This window comes from Carcharhinus amblyrhynchos, unplaced genomic scaffold (genome assembly GCF_965287045.1).
Source record: "Carcharhinus amblyrhynchos unplaced genomic scaffold, sCarAmb.v2.hapA chromosome_267, whole genome shotgun sequence".
Lineage (NCBI taxonomy): Eukaryota > Metazoa > Chordata > Chondrichthyes > Carcharhiniformes > Carcharhinidae > Carcharhinus > Carcharhinus amblyrhynchos.
The window spans coordinates 154840-180088 of NW_027650007.1; the positions used below are offsets into that span (position 1 = coordinate 154840).

At 46.0% G+C, this 25249-nt stretch overlaps 1 protein-coding gene across 2 annotated transcripts in view; it reads left to right on the plus strand.

Moving 5' to 3' along the window:
• The first annotated feature begins 1302 nt into the window (after window positions 1–1302).
• Window positions 1303–25249, plus strand: part of klhl24a (kelch-like family member 24a) — a 40023-nt gene continuing 16076 nt past the window's right edge. The window contains exons 1-4 of one of the 2 annotated variants that reach the window (XM_080183365.1): window positions 1303–1605; window positions 15917–16881; window positions 17363–17547; window positions 23143–23261. In XM_080183365.1, the coding sequence (XP_080039491.1) occupies window positions 15962–16881; window positions 17363–17547; window positions 23143–23261 (1224 nt within the window). In that variant the 5' untranslated portion in view covers window positions 1303–1605; window positions 15917–15961. Of the gene's footprint in view, window positions 1606–2695; window positions 2786–15916; window positions 16882–17362; window positions 17548–23142; window positions 23262–25249 lie in introns of those variants that run through there. The other variant, XM_080183367.1, reaches the window with a different exon arrangement.

Below are 25249 nucleotides of genomic sequence, written 5' to 3' on the forward strand. Positions count from 1 at the left end.
TGGTAAAAGCCACTAGCTGTCAAAGCGCTGCTCCTTCGTCAGGCAAGTGGGAGTTCTGTTCACAAACAGGGCATATAAAGACACAAACTCAATTTACAAAATGATGACTGGAATGCGAGTCTCTACAGCTAATCAAGTCTTAAAGGTACAGACAATGTGAGTGGAGAGAGGCTTAAGCACAGATTAAAGATGGTCTCCAGACAGGGCAGTTAGTGAGATTTTGCAATCCCAGGCAAGTCGTGGGGGTTACAGATAGTGTGACATGAACCCAAGATCCCGGTTGAGGCCATCCTCATGTGTGCAGAACTTGGCTATCAGTCTCTGCTCAGCAGCTCTGCGCTGTCATGTGTCATGAAGGTGGCCTTGGAGAACACTTACCCGAAGATCAGAGGCCGAATATCTGTGACCACTGAAGTGTTCCCCAACAGGAAGAGAACCTGGGCGACCTGGATCTCCAAGGAGGTCTTCACGCTTCCTGTTGGGGGATTCTTCTGCAGTCACAGGCATTTGGCCTTTGATCGTCGGGTAAGTGTTCTCCATGACGGCCTTCACGACTCAACAACGCAGAGTCGTTGAGCAGAGACTGATAGCCAAGTTCCGCACACATGATGACAGCCTCAACCAGGATCTTGGGTTCATGTCACACTATCTGTAATCCTCACGACTTGCCTGGGCTTGCAAAATCTAACTGTCCCAGATGGAGGCAATACACATCTCTTTAATCTGTGCTCAACTCTCTCTCCACTCACGCTGTCTGTACCTCTAAGACTTAAAGACTCACATTCCAACCATTATTTTGTAAATTGAGTTTGTGTCTTTATATGCCCTGTTTGTGAACAGAACTCCCCCTTACCTGACAAAGGAGCAGTACTCCAAAAGTTAGTGGTTTTTGCTACCAAATAAACCTGTTGTACTTTAACCTGGTGTTGAAAGACTTCTTACTGTGTTTACCCCAGTATAACACCGGCATCTCCATATCATAGCCACAGATTCTGCCAGACCTACTGAGTATATCCAGTATCTTTTATTTCTTTGATTTCAGATTTCCAGCATCAGCAGTATTTTGCTTTTAATTTAGCAGTTGGAATTCACTCCCCAGGTCGAGATTGGTGGTTAAGGGTTCCTGGGAGTCCTGCCTTTCGCCTGACACCTGCAGGTAGGGAACCTGTGTTCTGTGTTGGAGGGGGAGGTGCGTGCAGACTCATCTGGGAATTGTAGTCTTTGGCCGCCTCTTGCCGGAGATGAAGCAGTGTCGGGGGGCGGTTCTCCAATTGGGAACTCCAATTCCCGGCTTGCTCTTGCTGATGCAATGTGTAGGTACTGATGTTGATGCTCTTTGTTCAGTGAGAGCCGGGAATGGGAAAGAAGAATTGAGTAAAGAGTGGCTGCAACAGTGTAAACAGCTGTAAACAAACCGTGTCAACATCACATCTGTCTCTATATCTAGATAGAGAAAACATAATTGTATAGTGGCATTATCCGTGAGCAAAGCGGGATCAAATTTCCGTTAATCTAGAAATCAACAAACAAAGCACCAGGAAATTAAGAGAAAATTTATCATTGCTGGTGAGAGCCGTCTGTGGAGGAGAAGGAAGCCCTTCATCGGTAAGAATTGGTTATCATTGGAAAAATGTGCTCTCCACAAGAGAGTATAAACTGTTTAAAAACACCGGCAGATTTTTGTACATGGATTTGATGTGAAACCGGGGATGTACGGAAAGAAAAGGATTTTTTTCTATCTCTTTCCTCTCCATTACAACAAGAAAAACAAAAAAGTGAACTTGCGAACGGTTTACCGGATGGCCGGTTTAAAGAATGTTAATCCTGTTTGGATTGATTCCCGGTTTTCTATTTTTGTGGAGGCGGGGATGGAGATGGAGAGAAAATCTGATTCTTTAAAGCTTGGAGATGAGTGTCCAGCTGTGTGGGGAGCTGTGTCAGTCAGTGCGGGGATTTGGGGGTCGGTGGGGAATATTTTAGCAGCCCGGAGAGCAGCGGAACAGACAGGCACAGCAAAGTAAAGATGGTGCTGACGCCGAATGTTATTGTTCCTTCCATGTGATCGGGGGTGGAAGAGAGTTTTGTTTACATTGTGTATGAGTAGCACGTTTCTGAAAAAAATGAAAACAGATGAAACTAAAGGGGGAATCACAAACACTCAGGGGCGTGGATCTTCACTGCAATGGTCCACTTTGATCCACTTTTAAAAATAACATATTAGTATATAAACTCGGTATTTTTGTTAAAAATAAACAAAGCAATGTTTTCCTGGTGCCATTCCCGGAATGATCAAGAGAGGGCGAGTAGTCTCTGCTCACTCTGACATGACTGTTTACCAGCTGACGCTCAGCTTCCAGGCGGAAATGATGGGCTTTTTGTTCATGTCCTTTGCTGACTCGAACTTTCCCCAAACAGCTGAGAGCTGCTGCTTCCAGCCTGGCATCAGCCGAGTGTTCATGTCCCAGTGTCCACCCAACCCCCCCGGACTCGCCTCCTTTCTCCCTCAAACCCATCGAGGGCACTTCGGTTCTGATGCGCTGACCCGCTGTTGAGGGACATTTCAGCGAAAGCAATATTTTTGCCCCCCCCCCCCACCGGCTCCCCAAGAACTCGGCACCGAGCCATCAGCCCGGCGCCGGGCCTGTCCCGACTGGGTAAAACATGGCTAATCGTTTCTTCCGTGTTGGAGCCGGAGCATCGTCCTCCTGGCACTTGCTGAAGTCTGGGAGATTGCGGCTTCCTGGGATTTCGGTGGTGCAATGCACGATCGCTTCTCTTTATTTTGGTAAACATTTTAGGGGACGCTGTCTTACGTGCTTGTCTGTCAAATGTTACGCAAGTCTAGTTGTGTGTGTTTTGTGTGGAATGCAGTTCTGTTTGTGTGTGACTATAATACTTATATCTGTGTCGCTGTGTGTAGTTCTGTACGTGACTATTGTGGGTAGAATCAGACATTTACGGTACAGAAAGAGGCCCTTCAGCCCATCTTGTTCGTGCCGGCTATCAGGCCCCTATTTACTCTAACCCCATTTTCCAGCACTTGGTCCGTGGCCTTGTAGTTCTGTGTATGGGATGTTAGTGTGTAGTCTGTATGTCATCATGATTGTGTGCAGTTCTGTGTGTAGAGCTATGTTTCTGTGTAAAAAAGAGGCCTGAATAATTCCCAAACACCGCCACTCTCCTCCACCTTGCTGAGCTCGTTCTATCCCTCAATAACTTCTCCTTTAACTCACCCCACTGTCTCCAAATTAAGGGGGTAGCAATGTGTCTGAGCTATTCTTGTCTTCTTATGGGGTATGTAAAACATTCCTAGTTCCAGGCCTACCTGTGTCCTCTCCCACACCTCCTTTACTGGTACTTCGATGACTATTTTGCTGCCACTTCATGCTCTTGTCTGGATCTGGAAAATTTCACCAACTTTGCTTCCAGTTTCCAACCCTCCGTCACCTTCACCTGGTCTGTCTCAGTCACTTCCCTTCCCTTCCTTGACCTTTCTGTCCCCATTTCCGGCAATAGACTATCTACCAATATCCATTTCAAGCTCACTGACTCCCACAGCTATTTGGACTACAGCATTTCATATTCCACATCCTATAAAGACTCTATCCCTTTCAGCTCCTTAACCTCCATCGCACTTGTTCCAATGATGCCACTTTCCAAAGTGCTGCTTCTAGTATGTGCTCCTTTTACCTCAAATGTGGTTTCCCATACAGTTGACAAGGCCCTCAACAGCGTGCAGTCCATCTGCTGCGCCATGACCCTCATCCCCTCCCCTCCCACCCAGAACTTGGATAGAATCTCTCTTGTTCTCACATTTCACCCCCACCATGCAAAGCATAATCCTCCACCATTTTCGCCAACTCTAGCATGATGCCACCATATCTTCCCCGCAGTCCCTCTGTCAACACCTCTCCCATCACCCCTATGCAATTGCAGAAGATGCAACACCTGCCCCTTTACCTCTTCCATGCTTACAAGGTCCAAAACAATCATTCCCGGTTAAGCAGCGTTTCACTTGCACCTCTTTCAATTTGGTGTATTGCATTTGCTGCTCCCTGTTTGGTCTCTTCAGTGTCAGAGAGACCAAGCGTAGACTGGATGGTCGCTTTGCTGAACACCTTCAGTCTGTGTACAATCAGGACTCTGACCTTCCCATTGCTTGCCATTTTAACACACAAGCCTGCTCCCATGCCCACACATTTGTCCTTGACCTGCTGCAATATTTCAATGAAGCACAACGCAAACTGGAGGAACAGCATCTCATTTTCCAGCTAGGCATGTTATAGCCTTCTGGTCTCAATATTGAATTCAACACCTTTAGATGATTAGCTCTACCCCATCTCAATCCCTTTGTTTTCACATTATTTTATTTTTAACTGTTCTCTACTTTTATTTCTTTATTGTCTTTTTCTTTCTCTCCCCAGTCTTTCCCCCTATTTTATCCTTCTTTCCTTAGCCGTTCACCCCTTCCCCATTTCACCCCTTTTCTCAATATTAGCTCTCTCCCACCCATGCCCCCACATCTTCATCTGTAAGCTTCACCGCTTACCCTCCAATTTCAGCTTCTCTGCTGTTTGACCATTCACACCTTCTATTCTCTCTGTGGACTGCCATTAGCAGCCTTTCCCCTTGTTTTTATGGCTATGACTCATCTTTCAATCTCTCATCCGACAGTATAAATATCTCCCACTTTCTATGTCTTTTAGCTTTGACAAAGGGTCATCTGGACTCGAAACATTAGCTCTTTTCTCTCTTTACAAATGCTGCCAGACTTGCTGAGATTTTCCAGCATTTTCTCTTTTGGTTTCAGATTCCAGCATTTACAGTAATTTGCTTTTGTTTGTGTGCAGTTCTGTGCATAAGCTATGTTTGTGTGTAGTTCTGTGTATAGAGCTATGTTTGTATGTAGTTTTGTTTGTAGAGCTATGTTTGTGTGTAGTTCTGTGTATAGAACGATGTTCGTGTGTAGTTCTCTTTGTGCGTCATTCTGTGTGTAATTATGTCTATGCACACACCATGTGATCAGTTGTTGGTTTGTCTGATGCTGTGGTTAACACTTTGATCATTGCAAGTTGGCAGTGAAACTTATGGCCATTATGTAGCGCACTCACCTATAATATGACTAGAATTTGAACTGAAACAATGGAAGTGTTGCCAATCTATAAATCTCACCTTTGCAGACCCTGAGTTTAATGTCACGCCTTTGCAATTAAGCAACATAAATGCCATCACGAGAGTTCTACTGAAACCTCGCGTTATGGTTCATTGTTTGGAAGATTATTCAACAGTTTCCTGTTTCGTAACATCCTTGTTATTTTCCTATTTTTGTGGACTGATTTGCATTTTATCTCACCTCCAATACCAATATATACATTCCTATTAAATAGTTTAATATCTATAGGTAGTCTACCCAGATAAACAAAGACAAACTGTTGCACAAACTTACAGCTTCATTCAATAAATCACAGATCCCTCTCACTGCTTGGTTGATATTATTGAACACTGTATATCAGGAGGATACATTACTGGGCAATACTGAATTTATTTAAAGAATCGAAGAATGGCACAGCTCAGAAAGAGGTAATTCACCTCCTCAGCTCTTTGGTAGAGCAATCAACCTAATCCCACCACCAATCCCAAGCTTTCCCTATGCCTCACAGTGCCAGAGACCCAGGTTCGATCCCCTGCTTGGGTCATTGTCTGTGCAGAGTGTGTACATTCTCCCAGTGTCTGGGAGGGTTTCCTCCAGGTGTTCCGGTTTCCTCCCACAGTCTGAAAGATGTACCGATTTGGTACATTGGCCATGCTAAATTCTCCCTCAGTGTACCCGAACAGCCTCAGAGTGTGGCAACTATGGGATTTTCACAATAACTTCATTGCAGTGTTAATGTAAGCCTACTTGTGACTAATAAATAAACTTTAATCCTGTAAATCATTTCCCTTCAAGTATTTACCCAATTTTCTTATTATCCCACTTTCAGGCAGTGCCTTCCAAGTCATAACAACTCGCTGCAGGTCATAACAACTCACTGCATAAAAAATATTTCCTCATGTTCACCTCTGATTCTTTAACCAAATACCTCAAATTTGTGTTCTCTGATTACCAGTCTTTCTACGACTCCTCATTCTTCCCATCAAAACTGGGGCTGGGGTGGGAGTGACACAAAGTGTCCTCAATGCTGTAAGTTAGGAGAGAAAATAGGCCAAACAACCAACCTTTAATCAGTTCCCACTGAAATCTTCTGGAAATGGGACAGATGGGATTGCTCTGGTGCTGGCATGGTCTTCATTACCACTGTCTGCATCACAATGGGTTGAATTTTCAGTCACCCCTGGGGTTGAGTTCATGTCTGAACAGGCCTGAAGAATTGCACATTTGGAAGCAGTCACTGCTGCCTCAGTCACACAATTAGATTTTCTAAGGGGTGGGAAGAACCAGCAAACCACATGCCTCCAATTAATTGTTTGTTAAGCTTGTTAAGCTGGATGGAAGGCAACAATTTTGAATTAGCCAGCATGGGGAAATGGAGGCACTGGGGCAACTTTGAGCATCACCGTCACTAACATGGAGCAAAGCCATTTGTGCTTACAACCACAGTGTGAAAGAGTTGTATAAAAGGGAAGAGTGAAACTCACTTGCTGGTATAATGAACTCAGAGATACCATCACTAGAGCTGAGAGGTTTGATTTGGTAAGGAGAGAGTGTTGGATTCCAGAGATGAGCACGGGGCTGCTGGCATCCATGGCCACCTCCAGCCTGATTGGAATGGCTCCCTGGAGCTCTGACCTTTCCCCAGCAGGGGAATTAGAGCTCTCCTGTCTATCACAGTCTTGATCAGGACCTCAAGGGAGGAATTAGAAAAATATGGAACTGCCCAAACCATTGCTGGTCATCTGCTGTCCCTGCTGATCCATTTCCAAAGAGAACGGCAAGCCCAGTTTTGGCTCCAGTTGATCGTTTCGATTATCGTTCCATGTCTTCTCCTGCTTCCCACCCAATGTCCCTAATTAAGCATTGATTTCACGTCTGACCAATTGGTGGTTGCCACTTGAAAACTAAGTTGTATCACTGTTGATGACACGATGCAGGGTCAGGAACTGGAAATGTTTCGGGTATTGGGTCCTTGACCTCAGAATGATAATCCACCCATAAGTATGGAAGTGGGACAACGTTGTCCCATGAATTTATCAATGACTGTTGGAATACATTCTCTGTGGACAAAGATCCAGTTACAGGCGTGATATTAGGTTCTGGGGTGGAATGGTTCACGCAGCAACAGTCTGCTTGGCTCACCCAGATGACTGCTCTCTGAGTAACGGTGCTATGGTGAGGAAATGGAACACAGCACTAAAGGTAAAGTCTGCATAGTCCCAGATGACCAAAAGCCAGTCTCTCCTTTGAGGAGGAGAGCTGACTGGTGGTGATTTAAACTGAGAATCATCATACCTCAGGCGAGGGGCAAGGTTGAGAAGGCAGGGCCATCATGAATAACCTCAGCTGGTATGGGAATGGAACCCATGCTGTTGGCATCGCTCTGCATTACTAACCAGCCAACTGAGCTAAGCTGCCTTCTAAAAGAACAGGGAGTACTGTTCTCAAAGGAGCATCAGCACTTCGAATGCTACCCAATGGAGAATCAATTCCCCCAGTACTGTATGCAATGGAGAATCAGTTCCTCCAGTACTGTACCCAATGGAGAATCAGTTCCCCAGGACTGTTCCCAATGGAGAATCAATTCCCCCAGTACTGTACCCAATGGAGAATCAGTTCCTCCAGTACTGTACCCAATGGAGAATCAGTTCCCCAGGACTGTTGCCAATGGAGAATCAATTCCCCTGGACAGTACCCAATGGAGAATCAATTCCCCTGGACAGTACCCAATGGAGAATCAATTCCCCTGGACAGTACCCAATGGAGAATCAGTTCCCCAGTACTGTACCCAATGGAGAATCAGTTCCCCAGTACTGTACCCAATGGAGAATCAATTCCCCAGTACTGTACCCAATGGAGAATCAGTTCCCCTGGACAGTACCCAATGGAGAATCAGTTCCCCAGTATGGTACCCAATGGAGAATCAATTCCCCAGTACTGTACCCAATGGAGAATCAGTTCCCCAGTACTGTACCCAATGGAGAATCAGTTCCCCAGTACTGTACCCAATGGAGAATCAGTTCCCCAGTACTGTACCCAATGGAGAATCAGTTCCCCAGTACTGTACCCAATGGAGAATCAGTTCCCCAGTACTGTACCCAATGGAGAATCAGTTCCCCTGGACAGTATCCAATGGAGAATCAGTTCCCCAGTACTGTACCCAATGGAGAATCAGTTCCCCAGTACTGTACCCAATGGAGAATCAGTTCCCCAGTACTGTACCCAATGGAGAATCAGTTCCCCAGTACGGTACCCAATGGAGAATCAGTTCCCCAGTACGGTACCCAATGGAGAATCAGTTCCCCAGTACTGTACCCAATGGAGAGTCACTTCCCCAGTACTGTACCCAATGGAGAATCAGTTCCCCAGTACTGTACCCAATGGAGAATCAGTTCCCCAGTACTGTACCTAATGGAGAATCAGTTCCCCAGTACTGTACCCAATGGAGAATCAGTTCCCCAGTACGGTACCCAATGGAGAATCAGTTCCCCAGTACTGTACCCAATGGAGAATCAGTTCCCCAGTATGGTACCCAATGGAGAATCAGTTCCCCAGTACAGTACCCAATGGAGAATCAGTTCCCCAGTACTGTACTCAATGGAGAATCAGTTCCCCAGTATGGTACCCAATGTAGAATCAGTTCCCCAGTATGGTACCCAATGGAGAATCAGTTCCCCAGTATGGTACCCAATGGAGAATCAATTCCCCAGTATGGTACCCAATGGAGAATCAGTTCCCCAGTATGGTACCCATTGAAGAATCAGTTTCCCAGTACTAGAACAAAGAACAACCCAGCACAGGAAACAGGCCCTTCGGCCAACGAGCCCGCGCCGCCACATCCTCCTACACCTACCCTGCCCTGTGTGTATGTGAATGGAACCCCTAATGTCGCCAGATTCAGGGGAGAATAGTGTCAATTTGGTAAAACCAATCAGCCTAAGAGCACATCTTTGGGGTGTGGGAGGAAACCGGAGCGCCCGGAGGAAACCCACGCAACCGCAGGGAGAATGCGCAAACTCCCACAGACACAGGCCCAAATCCATATATCTGCACAGCTAGCAGTGATAGTCACTGAGCTGTTGCGGCGCCCGTCTACCGGTCCAGGGTCAAGCACACACACCGACACGAAGTACTAGGCCACTCCTGGAACCTCCAAGAGCAGCCCACGCACGACCCACCGTGTGCATGCCCCTCGTTTGACAACAAGGTGGACCGACACCTGCAGAATAAAAAGACAAAAACGTTAACATGTAAGTCTACATTTCCGGTGTCCCCGAGGCTGTGACCCTATTTAATACCCTCTACTATAACCCTCCATCCTTGTTTCGCTCATGTGTCTATCTAAGTAAACCTTAAACAAGTCCAACGTGCCTGCCTCCACCACCCTACTCGGTAGCGCGTTCCATACCCCCACGACCCTCTGCGTGAAGAACCTTCCTCTCATATCCAAATTATACTTCTCCCCCCTCACCCTTAGATCGTGACCTCTCGTAATTGTACCCAGTCTAGGGAACAGCCTACCACTATTCCCTTCAGTATTTTATATACCTCTATCATGTCCCCCCTTAATCTCCGTCTTTCCAAGGAGAAAAGTCCCAGTTTCTCCAACCTTTCCTCGTAACTCAGTCCTTCCATGCCAGGCAACATCCTGGTAAACCTCCTCTGCACTCTCTCCAGAGTCTCCACGTCCTTCTGGTAGTAAGGTGACCAGAACTGGACGCAGTACTCCAAATGCGGTCTAACCAACGTTCTGTACAACTGAAGCATTAGACGGCAGCTCCTATACTCTATACCCCTTCCTATAAAGGCTAGCATTCCATAAGCTTTCCTCACAACCTTCTCTACTTGTGTCGTAACCTTCATAGACTTGTGAACCTGCACTCCCAGGTGCTTCTGTATTTCTATACTCCTAATCGGTCTACCTTTTATCACGTAGCTCCTCTCTGCATTATTCCTTCCAAAATGCATCACCTCGCATTTGTCAGGATTAAATTCCATCTGCCACCTATCTGCCCAATATACCAACCTATCTATATCCTGCTGTATCACCTGACATTCCTCCTCAGTATCCGCCAATCCTGCCATCTTGGTGTCATCCACAAACTTGCTGATCACACCACGTACGCTCTCTTCCAAGTTGTTTATATATACTACAAAGAGGAGAGGTCCCAGTACTGAGCCCTGCGGCACACCACTGGTCACTGGCCTCCAGCCCGAAAAGGAACCCTCGACAACTACTCTCTGTCTCCTATTGCCCAGCCAGTTTTCAATCCACCTAGCTACCTGTCCTTGTATTCCATGTGCCTTAACCTTTTCTACCAGCCTACCATGAGGGACTTTGTCAAACGCCTTACTGAAATCCATATAGATGACATCAACGGCTCGCCCATCGTCAACCGTTTTTGTCACCTCCTCAAAGAATTCTACCAAATTTGTAAGGCAAGACCTCCCCCTAACAAAGCCATGTTGCGTATCCCTAATCAGATCGCAACGCTCCAAATGCTCATACATCCTACCCCTAAGAATTTTTTCCAATAATTTTCCTACCACCGATGTCAAACTCACTGGTCTATAATTACCAGGGTTATCCCTACTACCTTTTTTAAACAGCGGTACAACAGTAGCTACCCTCCAGTCTTCTGGGACCTCACCTGTGTCCAAAGAAGAGACAAAGATTTGCGTCAGAGGCCCAGCAATTTCATCTTTCACCTCCCTAAGCAGCCTGGGATAAATACCATCAGGCCCCGGAGCTTTATCCGTCCTTACGCTACCTAAAAGCCCTAGCACTTCCTCCCTCGTAATGGAAATTTCCTGCCACTGATCCATAGCTCCCTCCAAGACACTGCACGACACCGAGCCCCTCTCCTTCGTGAATACCGACGCAAAGTATTCATTCAGGATCTCCCCCATTCCCTCAGACTCGATTCATAGCTCCCCTCCTTTGTCCCTAAGAGGACCAATTTTCCCTCTAACCAGTCTCTTGCTCCTAATATAAGAGTAAATGCCTTTGGATTTTCCTTAATTCTATCAGCCAAAGCCATTTCATGCCCTCTCTTCGCCCTTCTAACTCCCCTTTTTAGCTCCCTCCTACTCTCTCTATATTCCTCCAGCACACTCTCCGTACCCAGTTGTTTTGACCTAACATATGCCTCCCTCTTCTTCCTGACCAAGTCTTCGATATTTCCTGTAATCCACGGCTCTCTAATCCTACCTTTCCCATCCTTCCGCTTAACCGGCACATGCCTTTCCTGCAACATTTTCAGTTTGCCCTTAAAAGCCTCCCACTTGCCAACCGTGGACTTGCCAGCTAACAGTCCCTCCCAATCAGTGTCCTTCAGCTCCCTCCTAATCCGGCTATAGCTCGCCTTCCCCCAGTTTAGCACCCTCCCCTTCGGACGGCACTCATCCCTTTCCATTTTTATCCTAAAGTAGACGGACTTGTGGTCACTGTTAGCCACATGTTAAGAACATAAGAACATAAGAAATAGGAGCAGGAGTAGGCCATCTAGCCCTTCGAGCCTGCCCCGCCATTCAGTAAGATCATGGCTGATCTGTCGTGGCTCAGTTCCACTTTCCCGCCCTCTCCCCATAACCCTTAATCCCCTCTCTTATCAAGAACCCATCAACCCGCTTCTTAAAAATATTTACCGAGGCAGCCTCCACCACTTCAACGGGCAGAGAATTCCAGAGATTCACCACCCTTTGAGTGAAGAAGTTCCTCCTCAACTCCGTTCTAAACCGCCTCCCCTTTATCTTGAGGCTGTGCCCCCTAGTCCTACTGTCTTTTTTGAGCGGGAAGAGTCTCTCCACCTCTATTCTATCCATCCCATTCATCATCTTATACGTCTCAATGAGATCTCCCCTCATTCTTCTAAACTCTAATGAGTACCTCAACCTCAACCACCTGCCCTGGCTCATTTCCCAACACTAAATCCAGTATAGCCCCTTCCCTAGTCGGGCTAGCTACGTACTGCTCTAGGGACCCTTCCAACACACATTTTACAAACTCCTCTCCCTCCGTACCCCCAGCTCTAGGCTCCTTCCAATCCGCTCCAGGAAGATTAAAGTCACCCACTACAACCACCCTATTCTTTCGGCACCTATCCAAAATGCCCCTGCAAATGCCTTCCTCCACTGACCTAGGGCTGTTGGGTGGCCTATAGTATACCCCTAGCATCGTAATCTCTCCCTTTCTATTCCTCAACTCCACCCACAGCGACTCAATCCCTAACTCCTCCATATTGTCCTCCCTCTGCACTGCTGTGATGTGCTCCTTTACTAACAGTGCCACCCCTCCACCTCTCTTCAATCCTCCTCTGTCACACCTAAAACACTTGTACCCAGGAACATTCAGCTGCCAGTCCTGCCCTTCACGTAACCACGTCTCCGTTACTGCCACCACATCTAACTTCCTCACAAACATCAAGGCCCTAAGCTCATCCGTTTTTCCTGTCACACTCCTCGCATTGAAACAGCCACAGTCCAACCCACCAGTGTCCCTCGGAACCTCCTTCTCCCTGATAATTTTCCTTTCACCCAACTCACTCCCGGCCCCAGTGTCTAATGAGCTATCAGTCACATCCCCACCCCCCCTCCCTATTAGTTTAAACCATTCCTAAACACACCAGCTAACCTCCCTGCTGAGACACTTGTCCCCCTCCCATTCAAATTCTCTCCATCCCTCCTATACAGTTGCCCTTCTCTCATAAATACCTCCCAGTGGTCTACAAAAGTAAAGCCCTCTACCCTGCACCAATCCCTCAACCACGCATTCAGCTGCATGATCTCATTATTCTTAGCCCTGCTGGTACTTGGCAGCAACCCAGAGAATGCCACCCTGGAGGTCCTGCTCTTCAGTTTGGACCCCAACTCCCTAAATTGCCTACGTACATCTACCCTATTTCTCCTTCCTACGTCCCTCTCCCCTACGTGTATTATTACCTCTGCCTGGGTCCCCTCCCCTTTCAAAATTCCCTCTACCCTTTCCGTTATGTCCTGTACCCCTGCTCCAGGGAGGCAGACCACCATCCTGGAGTCACGCCTCTGCCCACAGAACCTCCTGTCAATGCCTTGGACCCTCCCATCCCCTACCACTATCACATTGCCAGCCCCCTTCTGTCCCTCTGAGTCATTCTGGCCCTCCTGCCTATCCTTTTGTGCCCCTGTCGATGAATCTTGGGGGGCCACTGGGGAGGTCTGAGGACCATGACTATTCTTCTTCTTCCTCTTCTTCTGCCTAACAGTCGTCCACCCCTCCTGCTCTTCAGCCCCTGGGACCTCTTCCTGCTCATGGTTCCTAGCCATTATCTCCTCGTTTTCCCTGACCAGAAATGCATCCTCTAAACGCCCCTCGAGTTGCCAGACCCGGGCCCTCAAGCGCTGCAACTCAAAACATTTAACACAGATGTGGACCTTCGGGAGACGTGATGCCACCAAGAACTCCCACATGCGGCACCTAACACAGCTTATGTTCCTCCCCATAGCCGCTGCCATGTCCCAACCTTCTGTATGTGTCAAAAGTTAGAAAGCTGCAACTCACCTCCTCTGTAAGCCTGCTCTCGCCTAAGCCCAGCGAGCCAAAGCCCTTCGCACTCAGCTCCCACTCACTCCGCTGCCCGCTCCCGACACTGCCCGCTGTATGCCGCTACCTCCTTTTTATACCTCCCGCTCCCCCTTCCCGACAATCCCCAAGCCTAACTTCCGGTATGGAAGTAAACTACACTCTCACAAACCCCACGAACCGGAAGTGCAGTCAGAAAGTGATTCAGAGTAAATCCAGTACTCACCAAATCAAATGTACCCAATGGAGCATCAGTTCCCCAGTACTGTACCCAATGGAAAATCAGTTCCCCAGTACTGTACCCAATGGAGAATCAGTTTCCCAGTACTGTACCCAATGGAGAATCAGTTTCCCAGTACTGTACCCAATGGAGAATCAGTTCCCCAGTACTGTACCCAATGGAGAATCAGTTTCCCAGTACTGTACACAATGGAGAATCAGTTTCCCAGTACTGTACCCAATGGAGAATCAGTTTCCCAGTACTGTACCCAATGGAGAATCAGTTTCCCAGTACTGTACCGAATGGAGAATCAGTTCCCCAGTACTGTACGAATGGAGAATCAGTTCCCCAGTACTGTACGAATGGAGAATCAGTTCCCCAACACAGTACCCAAAGGAGAATCAGTTCCCCAGTCTGGTACCCAATGGAGAATCAGTTCTCCAATACTCTACCCAATGGAGAATTGGTTCATAGTACTGTACCCAATGGAGAATCAGTTCCCCAGTACTGTACCCAATGGAGAATCAGTTCTCCAATACTCTACCCAATGGAGAATTGGTTCATAGTACTGTACCCAATGGAGAAGCAGTTCCCCAGTACTGTACCCAATGGAGAATCAGTTCCCCAGTACTGTACCGAATGGAGAATCAGTTCCCCAGTATGGTACCCAATGAAGAATCAGTTTCCCAGTACTGTACCGAATGGAGAATCAGTTCCCCAACACAGTACCCAATGGAGCATCAGTTCCCCAGTACTGTACACAATGGAGAATCAGTTCCCCAGTCTGGTACCCAATGGAGAATCAGTTCCCCAGTACTGTACCCAATGGAGAATCAGTTCCCCAGTACTGTACCCAATGGAGAATCAGTTCCCCAGTATGGTACCCAATGGAGAATCAGTTCCCCAGTACTGTACACAATGGAGAATCAGTTTGCAGGACTGTACCCAATGGAGAATCAGTTCTCCAATACTCTACCCAATGGAGAATTGGTTCATAGTACTGTACCCAATGGAGAATCAGTTCCCCAGTACTGTACCCAATGGAGAATCAGTTCCCCAGTATGGTACCCAATGAAGAATCAGTTTCCCAGTACTCTATTCAGTGGAAAATCAGTCCCCTGGTACTGTACACAGTAGAGAATCAGTTCCATAGTACTGTACCTAATGGAGAATCAGTTTCCCAGTACTGTACCCAATGGAGAATCAGTTCCCCAGTACTGTACCCAATTGAGAATCAGTTCCCCAATACAGTACCCAATGGAAAATCAGTTCCCCAGTACTGTACACAATAGAGAATCAGTTCACCTGTATTGTACGCAATGGAGAATCAGTTCCCCAGTACTGTAGGCAATGGAGAATCAGTTCCCCAGTACTGTAGGCAATGGAGAATCAGTTCCCCAGTACTGTAGGCAATGGAGAATCAGTTCCCCAGTACTGTAGGCAATGGAGAATCAGTTCTCCAGTACTGTATATAATGGAGAATCAATTCCCCCATTTCTGTAATCAATGGAGAATTAGATCCCTGGACTGTAAATGAATTGGGAATCAAAATGTAAAGAATAGGCTGAAACTGATGGGCAAGAAGCAGAGTAAAAGGTTTTCAGCAAACAATTGTATGAAATGAAAATTGTGAATATTCTAAATATTAATTCAGTTTCAGTAAGGTTCAAAGGAAACTTTGGTGCCATCTGACAGATGTTAAATGATACACCTGAACAAATGCAATATTCTTGTCCTTTCTTTTAACAGGTCTTTCTTAGGGAAATCAGTGCCCATGTTGCCTATGTACTGCCCGCAACAAAGATTATACTACTCCATTATTGCTGATAACACTGTCCTTGTATAATGGTATTAATACCCCTTTACTCCTGATAACAAACTACTGTATATAGTACACAAGAAGTGATGAAATAATATCCTTACTGTATAATGTGTAAATATTATCATTGAAATTTTAATTGAATTTGTCTCTCTCTACTTTCAGGATTATATAGAAGTCTCTTGTTGCAGTGAGTGTTTGGATAAAGCCATGGTGTTGATCCTGGGACGACGCATTAACAGGGACGATACTCATTTCCATGACTCACCTGTCACCAAACGCAAAGTCTTTGAAGTGGACCAGAAATCCATGGTGAACCAAGAAGTATTTGATTTCTGCTCGGGCCCATCCCATGCCGAGAGCATTCTGGCGATGCTGAATGAGTTCAGGGATAGCCGCCTCTTCACTGACGTAGTTATCTGTGTGGAGGGCCGTGAGTTCCCCTGCCACCGAGCCATCCTCTCCTCCTGCAGCAGCTACTTTAGGGCTATGTTCTGCAATGACCACCGCGAGAGCAGGGAGATGCTGGTGGAGATCAATGGAATCTTTGCCAATGCCATGGACCAATTCCTGCAGTATGTCTACACAGGAAAGGTGAGGATCACCACGGACAATGTGCAGTACCTCTTTGAGACCTCCAGCCTCTTTCAGATCAGCGCCATCCGAGATGCCTGTGCCAAGTTCTTGGAGGAGCAGCTTGACCCGTGCAACTGCCTGGGCATCCAGAAATTTGCAGACACCCACTCCCTGAAGTCACTTCACTCCAAGTGCAAATGCTTTGGCCTGCAGACCTTCTCTGAGGTAGCCCTGCATGAGGAGTTTCTGGGACTGGAGAAGGATGAGCTGATTGACTATGTCTCCAGTGACGATCTGGTCATCAGCAAGGAGGAAATGGCATACGAGTCGGTGATGCGTTGGATCTATCATGACATTGACCGCAGGAGGCCCATGATGAAGGAGCTGCTAACTCACGTCAGGCTCCCTCTCCTGCACCCTAATTACTTTGTGCAAACAGTGGAAGGGAACCAGCTGATCCAGAATTCTCCAGAGTGCTACCAACTCCTGCATGAGGCTCGGAGGTACCACGTACTTGGCAATGAGATGATGTCACCACGGACAAGGCCTCGCAGGTGAGGGATGGGAACAAAAACCTGATTTTCTTGTTTGAAATGGCCAAAGACTCACTATGCTCTGTGATAGGCTGGCTGGAGGTCTAACCATGGCAGAAATACTTGGGTGGCCACTTGTTAGGTGGGGAACAGGGCAGTAAGTATTATAATGGGTAAATGTGGTGAGCTGATGTGGTTCAACCATATTGGTCCAGGTCGTGACAAATGGACCCATCTAAATCAGGTCCACTCTTATTGATTGGCTGCAATTTGGTAACTTGGTCTAAATGACATATAGCTGGTAAATAGGGGGGTTCAGATTGCAATTGGACTGAAAATGTTGAGAAGACCTCATAGTGGGAATGGAGCAGACACCGATTCTGCCTCCCAACACATGGCAGCAGGTACATGGCCACACTTGGCTTGCAGGTGTTTTGCAGTATTTTGCTATCCTGTGCAAGAACCCATTCTAAATTTCTACTTTTACCTCTCCTCCCCACAGGTCCACAGGTTACTCTGAGGTGATTGTGGTGGTGGGAGGCTGTGAGCGAGTGGGAGGCTTCAATCTGCCTTACACTGAATGCTATGATCCGATGACAGGAGAGTGGAAGTCGCTGGCCAAACTCCCAGAATTTACCAAATCTGAGTATGCCGTGTGCGCCTTGAGGAATGACATTCTCGTGTCAGGTAAGGAAATCCATCCACAGGGACATTGAGTAGGTCAGACACTGTCCTTTCACACTCTGGACAGAGTGGGACAGTGGGTCAGACACTGTCCTTTCACACTCTGGGACTGGGTGGGACAGTGGGTCAGACACTGTCCTTTCACACTCTGGGACTGGGTGGGACTCCTTTTCATCCCCTTTACTTCTGTTTTAACATTTTTCACCCTCTCAATTAACACCTTCTCTGCTCACTCTGAGATGACACTTGCTATCTCTCTACCACTCGCTACTTTTGTCTCTCTCCCCCTCTGTTTCTGTACTGTTCACTCTCTCTCTTCTCCACCCTCACTGACCTCACTTCCTCTTATCCTCCCATTCCTTCCTTCCCTCCCATACACACATGTCCTTAACAATAACTAAAGAGACTCTTGTATAACAGTGAGAACCTGCATGCCCAAGATTAAATTTGCAGATGACCATTTCCAGCAATAGGAGGTGGGTGGAGTGAGTCCGCTGGCCACCTACTGGTGGTGGTTGGGGGGCTGAAACATTTTAGTGGCTGTGCCTCATCTGCATTGTATCAGCGAACTGCTCAGAGGAAGCAAGAAGTTTGGCCAACGGCCCGGGGAGCCCAGCAAGGGCAGATACAATACGGAGCTGGAGCTGGGGCAAGAAGAGGCAATCCAGAGAGGATGAGCTTATTGTAGATGGAGATTAATTCACAAAGCAGAACATGAATGATCACTGTCACTAGAGAGGTAGCGCTCGATAGACTAGCGGGACTGATGGTGGACAAGTCCCCAGGACCGGATGGAATGCATCCCATGGTTCTGAAGGAAATGGCAGAGGTGATAGTAGATGCCTTAGTGATTATTTACCAAACCTCGCTGGATTCCGGGCAAGTGCCAGAAGATTGGAAAATGGCTAATGTTTCGCCGCTGTTTAAAAAAGGTAGCAGGCAAAAGGCAGGGAATTATAGGCCGGTTAGTTTAACGTCTGTTGTAGGAAAAATGCTTGAATCCGTCATCAAAGAAGAAATAGCGAGGCACCTAGAGAAGAATTGTTTGATAGAGCATACACAGCACAGATTCGTTAAGGGGAAGTCGTGTCTGACAAATTTATTGGAATTCTTTGAGGATGTGACTAGTGCAGTAGACAGAGGGGAACTGGTGGATGTGGTGTTTCTCGATTTTCAGAAGGCGTTTGATAAGATGCTGCACAAAAGGTTGCTACAGAAGGTTAGGGTGCATGGAGTTGGGGGTAAGGTGTTAGCGTGGATAGAGGATTGGCTGCCTAATAGGAGGCAGAGAGTGGGTGTCAATGGGTGCTATTCGGATTGGCGGTTGGTGACTAGTGGAGTGCCGCAGGGGTCAGTGCTGGGGCCTCAGCTATTTACCATTTATATAGATGATCTGGAGGAGGGAGCTGAGTGTAGGGTGTCGAAATTTGCTGATGACACAAAGATAAGTGGAAAAGCAAATTGTGCGGAGGGTGTGGAAAGTCTGCAGAGGGATCTAGATAGGCTGAGCGAGTGGGCGAGGACATGGCAGATGGAGTATAATGTTAGCAAGTGTGAGGTTATCCACTTTGGCAGGAATAATAGTAGGAGGGACTACTATTTAAAGGACGAAAAGCTGCAGCATGCTCCGGTGCAGAGGGACCTGGGGGTCCTTATGCATGAGTCACAAAAACCCAGCCTACATGTGCAGCAGGTGATCAGGAAGGCAAATGGGATGCTGGCCTTCATAGCGAGGGGGATTGAATATAAAAGTAGGGAGGTCTTGCTGCAACTGTACAGGGCACTGGTGAGGCCGCAGCTGGAGTACTGTGTCCAGTTTTGGTCGCACACTTGCGCAAGGATATTTTGGCCTTGGAGGGAGTGCACAGGAGGTTCACTAGGCTGATACCGGAGTTGAGGGGGTTGAACTATGAAGAGAGGCTGAATAGACTGGGCTTGTACTCGTTGGAGTTTAGAAGGATGAGGGGGGATCTTATTGAGATGTATAAGATGATGAAGGGGATGGATAGGATAGAGGTGGAGAGGCTCTTCCCGCTCAGAAAGGACAGTAGGACTAGGGGGCACAGCCTCAAGATAAGTGGGGTGCAGTTTAGAACGGAGTTGAGGAGGAACTTCTTCACTCAAAGGGTGGTGAACCTCTGGAATTCTCTGCCAGTTGAAGTGGTGGAGGCTGCCTCGCTAAATATATTTAAGACGCGGGTAGTTAGGTTTTTGGTAGGCAAGGGGATTAAGGGTTATGGGGAGAAAGTGGGAAAGAGGAACTGAGCCACTTCAGATCAGCCATGATCTTATTGAATGGTGGGGCAGGCTCGAGGGGCTAGATGGCCTACTCCTGCTCCTATTTCTTATGTTCTTATGAATGCTTTAAAACAAAATATTATTTTAAATCCTTTTTGTGAGTAGCTTCCATCAATTTTTGTAAGGACTCTTTATGGTCAAGCAAAGTGTTTTGACACCATCATGGAGCCTTGAGTTTCAATCCCAATTCTCATTAAAAACCCGTTATCTCTGGTTGCTGTTACCCGCAGTCCCTGGTGCTCTAATTTCAAGGGGATCCACCAATGACGCAACAATGCTAAGAATAGCCGTTTCCTTCTCTATGACAATGCCTCTCCCAATCAGAGGCCACTTGCCAACCAATCAGCACCCCTTTTCTCATGCAGTGCAAGTTGTTGTTCCTTTTGAAATTTGGCATTCTTGCATTTGTTCTGATGAGCACATGATGCAAAGCTTCAGAATCAAGTCACTCTTTTCCAGGACACATGTTGTGTCGGACCATTTTTATGTGTTTATGGGTGAATTCAGACCACAGTTTCAGAATGGATCAGTGTTTCTGGAGTTGGAAGCAGTTCTGGTTCTGAAGGGAGATTTTTGACTTTTTTAAGCAGTTGATTTGCATGACAGTTTTTAAGAACTTTGAAGTGACAACACAAACTGTAGAATTTGCCTTGGGGATTCTCCTGGGATTGGAACAGAACAGCGGGAGTTTTCCAAATGGTCCCTCTGAGCAAGTGTCATTCATTTTGTTTTAGTTTTCTCCTTGCTGTTTCCAGACCAACAATAAATTGCATTTATGTAGGGCTTTTAATATCTTCTAAGATGTGTTATGAAATAAAATGTGTCGCTGAGCAAGATATTAGAGCAGATGACCAAAAGCTAGTCAAAGTGATGGATTTTAAGGAATGTCTTAAAGGAAGAAAGAGATATTGACAGGCAGAAAGATTGCGGAAGGAATCCCAGAGCTTAGGCCCAAGGGAGCTGAAGGGAGGTTAGTGATGGGACAGTTTGTTTGCAAGGACTGAGTGACTTTTATGAGGAGAGAGTAACGATGAGAAAGAGCAAGAGAAGAAGCTAGTTACACAACTTTGAATGGATAGAATTGATAAAACAGTATGTCTGTTGAATAGCGATATACTTAAGGCCTCAATACTGATGTACTAAAACTATTATTGTTTACAAGAACAGTCAGGTACCAATCATTCTGAAAGGTTATAATGGAATATGAACCATGTATTCCTGAACTTGAATCAGATCCTGACATGATACCAGTGGTTCACATTGGGGGAGGGTATGTTACCTTCCCCAAGCAGGAAGCATTTAGAAATCAAGCAAAAAAAGGTTGCAAATCCCACTTGGTGTTTTTATCTCAGGACCAGAATCGCTATATGAATCAGCACCACCACAATGGGCCTGGAAAAAGAGCAATGTGGTAAAGTAAAAGTGTGGCAACAGATTGAGCTCATGAGGCCTGGGAGTCTCGGCCTCATGACCAGTCAGCCTGAGGCCTAAGTATCTGGAGAGAATTGCTATATTTAAATAGCACCTTTCACATCCTTAGAACAGCTTTACAGTGCATTACAGTCAGTGAAGTATTCTGTTACCTAGTTATTGGTTTATAAGCAAACAGAGCGGTGAATTTGCACTCAACATGATTTTACATATGGCAAACGCATGACTGATTATCGCCATTTGGTGATATTAAAGGAGAGATTGGGCATATTAATAATGAATAATAGTGGCCTTAAGAGATGGTAACCCTCAACATTTAACAGATAGTTGGGTGGGTGGGGGTGGCAGTGAGGTGGTGAGTGCTTTACCATTTGTGGAACAGATCAATGGAACTAGGGCCCACTCAGCCCAGTCCCTCTATCCTGAACTTATTGACTAATAGACAGGTGTACTACACCTCTTGATACACCAATAGTTTGGACTACTGTCTCTATGGTCAGGATGGAAATCTCAGCTAAAAGAATATCGAGAGGAATTATGGGAGTCTGTTTGTGCTTCAACTCACCAAACATGGATGGGGGCGGCTGAGAAAATGTGAATGTCAAGAGGAGGGGAGAGATGCTTGTCGAGGTGACAAGGAGGGTCAGAATCTGAGGGGAAAAGACATACTGCATTGTTAAGGGTTGAAAGGTAGAGGGGAAGAAAAGTAGATGACAGGGAATGGGACAGAGTTGGAAAGCAGTGAAGGGAAGGTGAAAGAGGAAAATGCAAAGGAGAAGGAAAGAGGAAATCCATGACAATGGCCAGGAATTTATTGCTGTGATACGACGTGCATCATGGCAGACAGGAGGGAAAATTTTGGAGACCCGTGAACTTTTAAATAGCTCTTCAAATTTTCCATTTCACCTGCAACAATGCTCACTGATGTTGGGGCCAGAAAACCCCACAGAGAGATAATAGCTAAATAGATATAGGTATACGAACCAGCACATGGATAATAGGAAGGGTGAAGGGGAAGGACCAGAAGCTGGGATCGATGATTTGTTAGAAGGAGGTGGTAGACTAGGAGTAGGGTCTTAGGGTGGCAGAGATTACTAACATTAACTGAAGGAGTAAGGAAGGTGACTAACAGTATGAGGAAAGGAGAATGGAGCAGGAGTAGCTGTTTAACTAGTATGGCGAAAAAGTGATTAATGGTGAATTTTAAAAGTGGAAATTTTAACCAGAAGGTACCGTGAAATTTGAATCTTTAATTTCCCTTCAGCAATCATATGTTTAGAGTTGTATACCTACCATAGAAGGGAAGGAATCTATGCCCTATGTAATTCCTTGTTTTCATGGGGTCAGAAAGGGGGCCTCTTGAGTTGTGAGTTTTTTGCAGCTGTTGGTCAGTGTTTCTAACATAAGGGAAATTCTGACAAAGACCCCTTACTGATCAAACCAAGGCCTGCAAAAACAAATGAAATATTTTCAGAGTACTTTAGGAGAGTTGTGAAGCTGTTAGTTTAGTGTACTGATGGGGGGGTCTTTTCCAAAAAATCCTGATGTTTTGCTGACAATGTAACTGTCTATCTCCTACCTTGCAACTGAACATAATCCTTGAAGATTGTATAATGGTTCTTATCATCTTCTTCATCTTTCCATGCATAATGAAGACCTAATACAGGTTTCTTCTGCAGTTCAGATGAGGCCCATGGACTCATTAAAAATCCGCTAATGGCCCATCTCTAGTCAAATGAAGGCTTGAGGCTAACAATTGTGAATAGTCAGTTTATGCTTGATGTCTAAAGGCAGTTAAAGCAGAGCATGAGCTCTATTTCTAGCCTAACCTCAAGTCTTGTGTTCAGTTTCATTCTTTGTGTTTAACAGGTGGCAGAATCAACAGCCGTGACGTGTGGATGTACAACTCCCAGCTGAACATCTGGATGCGAGTAGCATGTTTAAACAAAGGCAGGTGGCGCCACAAGATGGCTGTCCTTCTTGGCAAGGTAATAGAAAATTTTAAACCAACCAGAATTTTTAACTCTAACTTGGCTGAACACCAAATAAAACTTTTCAAACACATGTTTGATCCAAAATATATGATGATTCAAAGAAATTAATGTTGTAGTGAATGAGAATTAATTGGACCTGCTGCTTTTAAAACCAGCTTTGAACAAGCTCCTTTGGTGGCTATGTGAGATGTGCACTAACTAGTACAGTACAGAAATGATCCATTGTCGGTTTTCAGTTTGTGCCTTGTCCCCCCACCCACTAGCTTTACTACCTCCCCTAGTGTGACCATCCTTTGTTCCCTCCAAACTCACAATTCTGCTGACTCTGGCCTCTCCTGCAGTCCTACATCGTGGGAGTGTCTGTAGCCACCTAGGTCTAGTCTCTGCATTCCTTCTCTAAATGCCTCACTTGTCTCAAAACCCACCTTTTCAGCTACATTTTTGGTCGCCCATCAACATCACATAGTGCCCCCCCGCAACAACTTCCTAATTCCTATTGAATGTAGGAGAGTGGATATTGGAACATTCCAAAATTATCTGACACCTTCAAGACCAGGATCAGTTTATGTTGCAAAAGTGAAAGCTGCATGACATGCTAGCTCACAGACTGGATGGAGTGAACGAAGAAACTATGTCAGAGAATGATTCCCGTGGCAGCGCAGATCCAGACATCAATTATGAAGAGAAGAGGATAGAATGGAGCAACCTTGACAAATACTCACCTGGACAGGAAAGTCCTTGGATTCCTCACTAACATTATGTCAGCTCTTAACAGTATAACTGACGTGCTAGAATTACATCCCTTTGGCATCTTTTACAACTGCAGGATATCATAAAGCATTTTAAACAATGAAGTACTTTTGAAGTGTTGTGATTATTGGTAGGAAACACATAATGTAATAATGACACGATAATATGTTTTTGTGATTTTGGTTGTGGGATAAATATTAGCCAGGACAGCGAGGATAAGTCCTCTGCTCTTCTTCACAATAGTGCTGAGGTTTACCGGAGGGGACGGCCAAGGCCTTGGTTTAAAATTTCACCAGTAAGCAACACCTCTGTTAGGGCAGCACTCCCTCATTATTGCATTGAAGTGCTAACCTTGATATTTGTGCCCAGACCCTGAAGTGGAATATGGAGTCACATAGGGAGGGGAATAGGTCCTTTTACATTGCAGCAAATACTTTTCAAAATTAACTGTGCACCGCCATTTTGACTCTGTCAATTCTGTATGGCAATAATGCTCTCACAGTGCTGTTAGGGAGGGAGTTCTAGGATTATGGTGCAGTGACAAAACAATGATGAGGTAGAGTACAAGAAAGAGGTAGAAAATCTGGTGAACTGGTGTGATGACAATAATCTCTCCCTCAATGTCAACAAAACAAAGGAGATAGTCATCGACTTCAGGAAGCATAAGGGAGGACATGCCCCTGCCTACATCAATGAGCACGAAGTAGAAATGGTCAAGAGCTTCAAGTTTTTAGATGTCCAGATCACCAACAACTCGTCCTCATCCCCCCATGCCAACACTACAGTTAAGAAAGTCCACCAATGCCTCTATTTTCTCAGAAGACTAAGGAAATTTGGCATGTCCATTACAACTCTCATCAATTTTTACAGATGCACCATAGAAAGCATTCTTCCTGGTTGTATCACAGCTTAGTATGGCTCCTACTCTATCCAAGACTGCAAGAAACTTCAAAGGATTGTGAATGAAGCCCAGTCCATCACTCAAACCAGCCTCCCATCCATTGACACTGTCTACACTTCCCACTGCCATGGAAAAGCAAACCAGCATAACTGAAGACCCCATGCACCCCGGACATAATCTCTTTCACTTTCTTCCAGTGGGAAAAAAGATACAAAAGTGTGAAAACACATACCGAATGAATCAAGAACCGCTTCTTCCCTGCTGCCATCAGACATTTGAATGGATCTACTGCACATTAAGTTGATCTTTCTCTACACGCTAGCTGTGACTG